The sequence below is a fragment of the Ananas comosus genome, linkage group 4 (assembly GCF_001540865.1).
Source record: "Ananas comosus cultivar F153 linkage group 4, ASM154086v1, whole genome shotgun sequence".
NCBI lineage: Eukaryota > Viridiplantae > Streptophyta > Magnoliopsida > Poales > Bromeliaceae > Ananas > Ananas comosus.
Genome location: NC_033624.1, coordinates 13,601,879 through 13,613,389, shown reverse-complemented (window position 1 = coordinate 13,613,389; position 11,511 = coordinate 13,601,879). Strand labels below are relative to the sequence as shown.

General features: G+C 41.5%; 2 protein-coding genes across 3 annotated transcripts; one reads left to right on the top strand and one right to left on the bottom strand.

The window, feature by feature from the left end:
- On the top strand, nucleotides 2,520-8,458 carry LOC109708761 (activating signal cointegrator 1 complex subunit 2 homolog). Of its 2 annotated transcripts, XM_020230581.1 has the most exons (9): nucleotides 2,520-2,863; nucleotides 4,719-4,797; nucleotides 5,088-5,186; nucleotides 5,547-5,660; nucleotides 6,052-6,221; nucleotides 6,313-6,394; nucleotides 6,516-6,601; nucleotides 6,831-7,088; nucleotides 7,167-8,458. In XM_020230581.1, exons 1-9 carry the CDS (start codon nucleotides 2,712-2,714, stop codon nucleotides 8,200-8,202), a joined length of 2,076 nt encoding a protein of 691 aa, XP_020086170.1. In that variant the 5' UTR covers nucleotides 2,520-2,711; the 3' UTR covers nucleotides 8,203-8,458. The 2 variants fall into 2 exon arrangements, with proteins under 2 accessions (XP_020086170.1, XP_020086171.1); XM_020230582.1 differs by lacking the exons at nucleotides 2,520-2,863; nucleotides 4,719-4,797 and having other exon boundaries at nucleotides 5,087-5,186; nucleotides 5,518-5,660.
- LOC109708762 (protein NRT1/ PTR FAMILY 2.7-like) lies at nucleotides 8,505-11,207 on the bottom strand. The gene is made up of 4 exons (XM_020230584.1): nucleotides 10,990-11,207; nucleotides 10,703-10,920; nucleotides 9,635-10,176; nucleotides 8,505-9,470 (listed from the first exon to the last, which is right to left on the bottom strand). The coding sequence occupies exons 1-4, from the start codon at nucleotides 11,105-11,107 to the stop codon at nucleotides 8,639-8,641; spliced, it is 1,710 nt and encodes a 569-aa protein (XP_020086173.1). The 5' UTR covers nucleotides 11,108-11,207; the 3' UTR covers nucleotides 8,505-8,638.

The window sequence follows — 11,511 nt, the reverse complement described above, 5'->3', positions numbered from 1 at the left end:
AATAATATTTTAAGAGATCATGAATTTAATCAGGTGGTCCATCAATACGTGCAAATAAGATATTAGCACGAGAAGACTCTCGTGCTGATATATAACGCGACTCAATTTTTTTTAAAAAAATAAAAGTACCAAATAATTATTTTAATAAAATATAAAAAAAATGATAAAATTGATGTAATAAATAATTATAATTAATTAGTGTTAAAAAATAATATATTATGTCATAATATGTGGGTGCAAAAAATTAATTTACTGGGCATAAGTGGTAACGCGAGACATGCAATAATTGCTCCAATCATATAACACAAATAATAAAACAAAATCCACAAAATGCTGTACTTGTACAATGTTTGGACCGTACTGCTGATCACGAGACGATTCTCCGAGCCCAATTGGTCCGACCCCGGACCCAACCGCGCACCATGGGCCATGGTACGGTCCGAGCAACCACGTGGCACTCCGAAAAATTCCCTGCACCTTGTTTACCACATCAGCATAGATTTTTGAATAATCACCACGGAGAATAAATAGAACTACTACGCCCCGAACTTCTAGTTGGATTCGCATTTGATGCTTTTAAGTTCCATATTAGAGACCGAATCTTTGACAGTTTTTTTTTATTCTAGTACTAGTTGTTTAGATTTAGCTTAGTTATACATTTGTGCGCCATGAATCCAATAATTTATCTTTTTTTTAAAAAAATAATAAGAGCCTAATTACTAAATAGATAAAGTTTGCAACTAAACTAACAATGACATTACAATATTGGAACCAATTATGTTCGAATTATAAGTTTTTAATAGTAAATATGAGTAAAAACTAAGAAAATATTGTTTGAAAAAATTACAATCTAAAGTTCGGAAACTAGTGGTGTAATTCCTCCTCAAATCCAAGACAAACTTTTACTTTTCCTTCTAAGATTTGCTGCATTTTAATTTGTCACTGTATCATTTCAAAAAAAATTATACTTAATTATATTATTATTCTATTATTTAAATATTTGTCATAAAATAGTCGCAAAATGATATTTTTTATAAACCACATAATGCTAAAAACATAGACTATAAAATAGTAAAATATTACGTCTTAATGCTCTATAATAATTTACAGAATAATATTGTGTTATTATGAATTACACTGAAATACTTTTAGAAGTATCAAATCTATAGTGCTTCTAAGTTGGAAGTCAAAAAAGTTGATTGAAAAACCAAAAGTTAGTAACATCGAGAACTTGGTACTTTTAAAATATCTTAGCTATTTTTTTTGTAAAATCAGCTACTAGGTGTCGAACTAGTATATATCATATACTATATTATATAATGTCATATACAATATCCGAGATCACATTATTATATAATATCATATATTTTTTAAGAAAAAAATAGTATGCTATCCGTTTCGATTTTTTTTTTTTTAGAAATAAATTTAGCTGAAAATATAAAACAACTAGGCGTCGAATTTAGAATCTCAGATATCAACTGTCAAATTTTTTATCATTTGCGCTCGAAATGATCGATATATAGTAGTATGAATTAATATACATTTATGGCAATAATGTGTGAGAGAGCGAGATATAGAAATGGCAAAAAAAGCTGATTGAAATTATTAACCACAAAAAAAAAGAAAAGAAAAGACAAAGTGTGCGGAACGGTCCACGGACGCGTGGTGGACCAGGTTCAGGAAGAACTTTCGTCCCACTCCATTATGAGCCGCCCTTTGTTGTCCTTTACCGCCTTTCCCTTCCCATCTTTTTCAACGCTCATGGCGATAACACCGTCGCCAGAGATTGAAAAGAACAAAACCGACCTTTCCTTTTTACCCCCCTCATCTTTTCCATAATTCAAAAATGCCCCCTCCCCCACCCGGACAAAAATTCTATGGGCAGCGTGCCCAAACTAATTAGTTTGGGCACGCTGCCGGATGGGCGCCGCATGGCACAGGTGCCACGCGGCGCCCATCCACCACTGCTCTCCCAATAATGGGGAGAGCAGTGGAACTTTCTGGGCGCACCTGGTGCATCTATACCAGGTGCACCATAATTGTAATTTTTTAAATTTTTTAAAATTGTAACTTAATATGTTAGCATATATGTTATGATTTAAAATTTATATGGTCTATAATTCATGATTATTGATTTAGAAAATTAAAATTTTAAAATAAATTTATTTTGGTTTCGTGGAATAGCATGGATAATTTTTATTATTCCTAATTTTTTTTCAAAACCAAATAGAATTTAAAATTTTAATTTCTACAATGATAACTCCTAAAAAAATAAATAAATTATTACATAAAATTATAATTTTAAAAACTAAAAATTTAAAATTATAATTATGGTGCACCTGGTATAGATGCACCAGGTGCACCCAGAAAGTTCCACTGCTCTCCCCATTACTGGGAGAGCAGTGGTGGATGGGCGCCGCGTGGCACCTGCGCCATGCGGCGCCCATCCGGCAGCGTGCCCAAACTAATTAGTTTGGGCACGCTGCCCATAGAATTTTTGTCCCCCCCACCCCCTCCCCACCACCCCAAATAAAACCCGAGAATTTCTAAAAAGTAGCGCTCCTCTCCAAAAATTCCTTTCTATTTATGGCAAAATATCCCCTTTTAATGGCGGAGGTAGCGTAGCGATTTGGATTTCTCGCTCCTTTGTCGGGGCCTTCTTTTTCTAGGGTTTCGCTTGGGGGAATTGGAAGAGGCGGGTGGTGGGGACGATGATCCCGTCGTCGTCGTTGTCGTTGCCGTCGTTGCCGTCGTCGTCGTCCTCGGCGACGGTTAGGGTTGAGAAGGCGACGAGCGATCTCCTTCTCGGCCCCGATTGGACCTTGAACATGGATATCTGCGACTCCGTTAATTCCGATCACTGGTAAGCAAAACCCTAGTTTTTTTTCCCCCGATAATTTGCTGATTCCTGCGTAGAAATTGCTTCAAATTGATATGGAATTCGAGTCTAATTTTCTTTATTTTTTTTTGCGGAAAACCCGATCTTTAGGAAACGATAATTAAATTGTAGTGGTTGTTGATGGAATCTTGGTGCCTTTATTCATACCTCTACTATGAGTAATTTATTATGAATTTTTTGAGGGGGAGCTGATGATTCTCGTTTTGCTATGAGCGATCTGCATGGCACGCACAGAGCCTCTTTTATATGTCGGCTCACTGGCAAGGAAATCCTTGGATGAAAGATACGATCTTTGGTTCAGCAGCACATGGCCGAATTACTCATCCCGATTATGCTTGTCATTAATTTGGGTTATCTGTACTTTACGGCGATTTCAGCCACCTTTCAGGTCACCCAGGATCGGATTTAATCATTTCTTGATTCCACCTGATTTTATACGGTTTCCCGATAGCAATAGTTAATTATGGTAGTTCATTGGTCGTCGTCGGTTAAGTTGTTTAGAGTGGAGTTTCTTGGATCATGTCAGATTGCCATGGCTACTTCCTGTTATTCTCTTTATCATCTTTCCAAGGTTTTGATACCTGTTATCCTCTAGAATTGAGCTTATAAACATGCTTGGCCAAGTTGCTTCGTTTTCGAGTATGGAAAATAGTTTCATAATGGTCATTTGTCTTTGCTGGAAAAAGAATCAATTCAAGTTTAGAAATCACATATTTAGCCATTACCATAAACCTTAAGAAGGCTAAAATAGACTTTTAGGGACTTCTGAGTTGATTGATGATAGGGGATGTGGCGACTAATGCGCTTCTGAGGATTTGCATCGTCAACTGCTGACTACCTTGGCACAACTTTGATTACGTGACGATTACAGATGTTTTTGCTGCTTAATTTGTGAACTAGCCGTTAGCGAGAGTGATTTTGTTTTTGCTTAATTTGTATGTGAGAAAGTGATGGTAACAAATAGATGCTACCAATTTAGCGTTAGAGTTCTTGGAAAGCGTAACTCAACTAAGTTGTGCCGAAAATTTCGTTGAGTTTGGCAAATTTTGCGATCTGCCCGGAAAATCTTTAAACGGCCATAACTTTTCGCTGGAGTGTCCGTTTTTAGTGTTCAACCCCAATTTAAAAAACACTTTTCGAGATCCATGCACTGAACAACAAAATCGTTCTGGCCGAGTTTGGAGCCCAAATTCAACTGTTTAGGCCTCCATATTCCATTATTGGGTTATTTTTGAAAAGTTTGTATTTTTTTCCTATTTTGAGTCCGGTTATTTGGTTTTTTTATCGATTTAGATTTAGAGATATATGAGAATTTATTATCTTTAATTATAGTAGGATTTGCGTATTGACCCTATATATGCGTGGTGTTCGGTTAATTGAGAGTTGATTAATAATGTTTTCCCCTTGTTGAAGAACTGTGTTCTTTCTGTCCTTGTGCTTGTTCATCTTATCACACGGCTTTTAGGCCTGCTTCACAAATGCTCTTGTTTTGTGGTTCAAAGAAGATTTTCATCTGCATCGTTGTGCTATCTCTGTAGAATTCCTATTTCCCCCTTTTCTCGAGTGTAGTAAATGTTCTCCCGTCCTCTTAAATCGATCCATTTTCTACTTTTTGTCTTTCTGTGGATAGAAGTTAAGCACATCGGGAGGCAAATCTCCCTCATTCTCCTATACATTTGTTTTCCTAGATTGTAACCTGTGACTTTATTTGTGTTTTGTATAGGTAAGTTTGCATCTTTTTTCATCTTTTTTGGGAAAGAGTTAATTGTCAGTTAAGTTTAGAATAGTTTTTAAAACCTGACTAGTTGTATTGCATCAGGCAAGCAAAAGATGTGATCAAAGCTGTGAAGAAGCGTCTGCAACATAAGAACCCAAAAGTTCAATTTCTAGCTCTGACGGTATGTGCAAATCTTCGGCGGTATAATCTTCCTATTGAATTTTGTTGATATTTTGTTTGGAATGAGCAATTATTGGAAGCAGTTGTATTCTGTTGTTTTAATACTAATCATGAGTGTCTTCAATATTCAACTCTGTTTGTTCCTGTGGGTGTCTTATTAGCTTTTGCATAGAATTTGTAATGACGTTGTTAAAGGAAAAATCTCTCTCTCTCTCTGTCTATTATATGAAAATCTACTCTACGTTGAATTGTTCTAATTATTTCTCTAATATTTTTATTTGCACTTTGCAGTTATTGGAGACGATGATGAAGAATTGTGGTGATTATGTTCATTTTCAAGTTATTGAACGCGATATTCTACAAGAAATGATCAAAATTGTCAAGAAAAAGGTGTGTTTCCGCCCTTCATCTACTGGAACTCTGCATATTTACTCTTCTGAATGTGAGAATTGCATGTTTTCCTCAGGAATCTAACGGTCTGAGTGGTTTTGAAGTTAGTTTTAATCGGAATAAGGAAAGTATGGTGATTTATATGCAGAAAAAATAAAAAAGATTGTCCCAAAGCTGACTGATACTTGCTAAATTCTTTTATTGCATCTGATAAATTTCTTACAGGAAACAGGCTAATTCTTTGGAATTATTGCCTGATCCATGTACTATAGCTTTATAAAAATCTTCTGGTAATTCTAGTAGAGCATGATCTATTTTCCTTGTGGTTTAGTACTGCTTGACTCTTGGGCATTCCTACAGACGGATATGCAAGTGAGGGATAAAATCTTAGTACTGCTTGACTCTTGGCAAGAAGCATTTGGCGGGCCAGGAGGGAAGTATCCTCAATACTACTGGGCCTATGCTGAACTAAAGGTATGTCTGCATTTTTTTTTCTCCTGCTATTGTCTCACTAATCTATTTATTTTTCCAAGAGAACTTGATTATGCTTCACCTCACACCTTTGTATTGTTTAATGTTTTTCATGCTTATATCTGTCTAATTGATTAGGAATCATGCCATTTCAGTAGGACTTCTTTTGTGCAAGAGTGCAAATTAATAGTTGCTCCCCTGGATTAGTTTTTGTTGTGCAGTCTATTTTGTTGTAATTTCTAATGGTGCAAGCCTGAAATTAGTATGAACAGAATCTTGATATCCTCAAAGGTGTTATGACACAATCTTTTTGGAAAGAGGCTAAAATTTTCTTCTCATCTAGCAAACTTTAATTAGCGTATAGTTGTTTGATAAATGGACCATCTGTCCACAGAGATCAGGAGTAGAGTTCCCGCAACGGTCTCCAGATGTTGCTCCAATATTTACTCCTCCGATCAATCATCCTACTCCTCTAGCTAGACTTTCTCAACCGGCTTATGGGGTGCCTGTCACTTCTACTGTGACACTCGATGAAGCAATGGCATCTGAAATGGCTAGTTTGAGGTAACTATCGTACTAGTGATACAAAAGTGTGACCCCTTGCTTCAGTTCCTTCCATCTTTACCTCACGGCTGACACTCATGTGTGTTTTTAGCTTGTCGGATTTGGACCGTGTGCGGAGTGTAATGGAATTGTTAAGTGAGATGCTGAAAGCTGTTAATCCCAGTGATCGTGGGGTATGTATCTCTTCAGTTTATCCTTGGGAACTTGTGATAACTCGTTGCTGGTTGGACATCCATTTTTTAAGTGTTATCCTTTGATGTTTATCCTCAACTTACGGCATCTCTTTTTTATTAGGCTGTCAAAGATGAAGTAATCACAGACCTTGTCAGCCAATGTCGCTCAAATCAAAAGAAGCTTATGCAACTGGTAAACACAACCATGTACGTGCCCCCGGTAATATATATTGTTTTCTTCTGTTAGAACTTGATAAAGCACTTGTGGCTTTTGTCTTAAAGGTTCACCCACGGTGCTTTGCATTTCTTTTCAGTATTGGTGTAAAATGTGGATTATGATCATATTTTCTTTATCATTCACTGGGCAATGATCTTTTTGCTTTATGTAAGTTTAATCTTTTGAGATAGCAAACCTCTAATTGGGTCATATTTACAGGGATGAGGAGCATCTGGAGCAAGTTCTTCAATTGAATGACGACTTGCAAAGTTTGCTTGCGAAACATGATGCAATAGCCTCAGGCTCCCCTTTACCGACTGAAATACCAAGACCTACTTCAAGCCCAAGTACACCTGTTGCACCTGCACCTGCACCTGCACCTGCACCTGCACCTGGATCTCCAATGCCTAATAGGTCGAAAGATGAGGAGGAAGAGGAAGAAGATGAGAACGATGAGTTTGCTCAGCTGGCTCGAAGGTCTTACAGGCTCTTGTTATTCTATCCAACTGATGAGTTTCTTTCATAGTATAATAGCCTTCATATTTCTCTGTGCAGGAACTCAAAATATAAGCAAGCAAGCACTGAAAGCACTTCAGCTAGAGTCGGGGTTCAATCTTCTTCCGAGAACTATGCTGGTGCAACAAGTTCGACTGCTCCTATTACGAGCACCGCAGCCTCATCTTCTGGTGAGATGAAAGTGTTGGCTGTACCTGATTCTCTGGCCCCTGTTAAAACTGCCACTAAGGAGCAAGAAGTTATTGACCTCCTCGCTGTTGCTTTGTCGTCAAATGCTTCACCACCCCATACTTCACCTGCCCCTCCTGCTTATTCTGAACAAAATAGACAACTGGAATCTGGCTCCCCCATTGTAGGGGTGCGGCCTTACAATTCCCAAACGTTCGCCACGAACCAGGGGTATGTGCCTTACAACACTTATGTTGCCCCGTGGGCTCAGCCTAGACCTCAAATTCCACCGCCTCAACCTCAGCCTCACCATCAGCCTCCACCTCATCTTCAGTCTCAATCTCAGATTCCGCCACCTCAACCTCAGCCTCAACACCATCCTCAACCTCAGGTTCAGCCTCAATCTCAAATTCCGCAGCCTCTACCACAGCCTCAACATCAGCCTCAGCCTCAGCCTCAGCCTCAACTTCAAACTCCATCACCTCAACATCAGCTTCAACATCAGCATCAGCCTCAGCCTCAGCCTCAGCCTTACCCACAATCTCAACCCCATGTCTCATATAACTTGTCTCCCTACCCACCTCCGCCTTGGGCTGACGCTCCGGCCAATCCCGTTCCCAACCCTTTTGTACAACCGACATATCAGCATCCGATGCAATCATCTAGGCCTTTACAGCCCTTCAACTCGTTTGGTCCGAGACCTCGCGGCACCTTGGCAACTGGAGAAGCTCAGATAAATGTGAATCCGAGGCAACCAGGGTCTACTGCTTCTCCAAAACCCTATTATTTGTCAAATAGGTTATTCGAGGATCTGATAGAGTTGAGAAATGCAGATGGTAGTCTGAAAACGAGCAGAACTGGTATGCCTGCCTCATCAAATCAATCTATTAACAGTGATAGAAAATAGAAACTCTTGTTTGATGCAACTACTTGGGGTAAGAGCGAAATCATGGCAAACTCAACAAACTCTTATATGTCGCGGTGGTGCCGAGTATTGTATATCCCGTTTTGTCGAATCTCTTATTGATTTGTATCAGTATAGCTGCAATGTCCAGCTATAAATAGTGTCATAAACAGATATATCTGTAAATAATGTTTGGCAGATAGGAAACTATGTAGAACGGTCGATCCGTTGGCTGTCGTTGGCTCTCTCTTTTACTCAAGGAGTTCGCGTATGCTTCATGTTGTTGCTATTGCTGATATGTCAAATAAAAGGCAAGGGGAATGATTTAGCCAAATCAAAGTTACATTACATTCAGCAGATAACACAGTTAAGGCCTACGCCTCACAACATGTGCAGAATTTGAGATGCAACAGCTTTTGCAAAATCGAGAAGCAAGAACCTAGTTTGCTACAGCTTCCTCGTCCTTGACGATGCTATGATACTCGTAGAGCTTAGCGCACAAGATGTAGTATCCGAAGTTGACTGTGCCCACCGCCGCCAACATCCAATACACGTTCTCAAGCCTCGAATCATTTAGATTATCGGGGAGCCACGCGGTGACCCTGCGGACCAGCCCCACGACGGCAGTGCTGAGATAGAATCCGAGCGCCACGATCAGCGACGCCATACCCGTGGCGGTGCTCTTCAGCGCCTTGGGGAACTCCTGGTAGTAGAGCCCTACCTGTCCTGGGAAGTGCAGAGCCTCTCCCACCCCCACAACCGCCAGCGGCAGCACGAGCCACAACACTGACATGGGTGCAATCCATGCAGCCTGATTCTCCGCGTGGTGTGCGTGCACTATGGCTGCACGCTTCCGCTCCATCAATGCGGAGGCCGCCATGCCGATGGTGTTGATTACATGGCCGAGCCCAATGCGCTGAAGCGGAGTCAGAGTGTGGTGTGTCAGTTTGTTGCAGAGCGGGAAAAGGAAGCGGTCGAGGAGGATGATGGAGACGACGACAGCCGCGAGGTTGGAGACGGAAATGGAACCTGCAGGCACGGTGAAGTGACGACCGAGGGAGCGGTCCACAGTGAGGGCCTGGAGGATTGTCATGCTGACCTGGATGCCGATAGAGACGCTGACGAAGATGGAGGTGGTCCAGAGTGGCAATATTCGGACGAGAGTCTTGAAGTCTTCTACTTGTTGGACAGTGCAGAGGTGCCACGGCTGAGCGATGGAGCCATCACGGTGAATGTCGCCGTTCGGTATCACTGCAGCACGGTTCAGAAAGCTGCAGTCGGAGAAGAAAGTATACAAACAGTAAGCGATCCTCGATGACGGTGTGTCTCTACCGCAGTATTATTGACAGAGTTACTTTTCTATATAAATCAGATTTATCGAGTCTGAACAGATATATTAACAAAAGCCAATTTACATCATAACTGAAGCTCATACCTAAAGCTCTCAGTTGGAGGACTAATTGCTACATCTGCAGCATCAGCAGTCCCATAATAATAATCCAATCTCCCTTTGTCTAACAAATTGATCTTCCTCTTCCTTGCTGCTGCAGCAGCAACTTGGGCCAGGCCTATAAAAGGGCTCCCTTGGGCCTTGGGCCTCCTATAGTATCTCGACCCAAGAAGGAGAGCAACGACACTAACGGCGGTAGCCACCGTGCAAAGCCCAAAGCCCAAGGCCCAGCCTACACTGTCTTGAATGTAGACGACAACGGTAGCGCCGACGATCAATGATCCATAGAGCAAAATGAAGAACCAGTTGAAGAAAATGTCCAGTTCCTGGGTCTTATCAAACTGGTTCGCGCCCATCGTGGCACTGTTGAACCGGGTTCCCCCGGTTCCGATCGCAAGTAGGCCCACTGCGGTGTATAGCACCGCGTACTGGCCCGACGACGGCGGTTCGCATGAGTTTGAGCTCAGTGAACACGGCAAAGGCCGCAGCGACGGGATGGCGGCGGTTAAGGTGAAGACTACTAAGGACTACATGCATGTTACATCAAATCCACGGAACATGAGAAGCAATAAATAGAGTTACTAAATTTGACTATTAATTATGCATATAGTCATATTTAATGAATTTGATCTGCTCTCGATAAAGTGAGAATAATTAATACCACTACATTTTATGGTGAGAAAAGCAGAGTCACTACAACTTCGATCTTGGTTAGGTCAGTCAGTGTGGTTGCTAGAGTTTCTATATTACAATCGGAAATCTAATTAGGCTAAATTCAAAGTCTGATTAAACTTTGGAGACTAAATTTTCCAAATTGAAAATGAGGTTTTTTCTTTGGCCTCAAACAGTGTGTTAACTTATTCAGAAATTTAGTGATACGCTCTTTTTGGGCGATATAAATCGGAATTCAATTCCTTTTTTAACTAAAATTACATTGACCTGACATATTTTAGTTTTTGCCTCTTTTTGGGATCATATATATAATACGCCAATAGTACTATTTTCAAAAATAAAAAACTAGAAGCAGAGCAAAACAGACGCTTAGTTACTGACCAGAAAGGCGACGGCAGAGGCGCAGGCGACAACCGGGTAGCACCCAAAGTAAGCGTCAGAGACGGTCGCGCCCACAACCGGTGCGACGTTCACGCAGCCGTTGACGATGTTTGAGATTTGCGCGGCGTCGATGCTCTTCACGTTGTATTTCCTTATCAAGTACACAATAATATTACTCGTGGCTCCGTTTATGGCAATCCCCAACCCCAACAAGTTACCTGCATGCATGTGCATACACAGCATTACTATTTATAAGCTTTACTTGAGAGAGAGAGATAGAGTGAGACCTGCTAGGAAAGGGAATGTGATCCATCCCCCACATTTGCGCCTTGTTTGAGCTTCATTAATGGTGATTTGTGGTTGATCCTCAGATGATGCTTTGGCTTGCTCCGTGCTCTCTCCCATCACTGAAGTAGAAAAGTAAATGCTACTTTGGTTTGATTATGGAACGAAGAGTTTGTACGTAGTATCTTTCTGCAGTGAAAAGAAGTAGGACTAGTTTAATTCTTGGGGCTGAGAAGCATCTATCTATAACTTATAACTATATATTATTCCTCAATAACTGTACACGTGTCGCGAGGAGGCCGAGGCGCGGGCGAGGGCGCGGCGCGCGGGCGGCCGCGGGCGCTGGTGCGGGCGGAGCCGCGAGCGGGGCGCGGGCTGGAGGCGAGGCGGGCGCTGGCGAGGCGCCGGCGAGGGCGCAGGCCGCGGGCGCTGGCGCGAGGGCGGCTCCGGCGCTGGCGTGGACGCGAGTCGACGGGCGGCGCGGGCACGGCGTGGGGCGGGCGCTGGGGTGGGGGCAGCTCCGG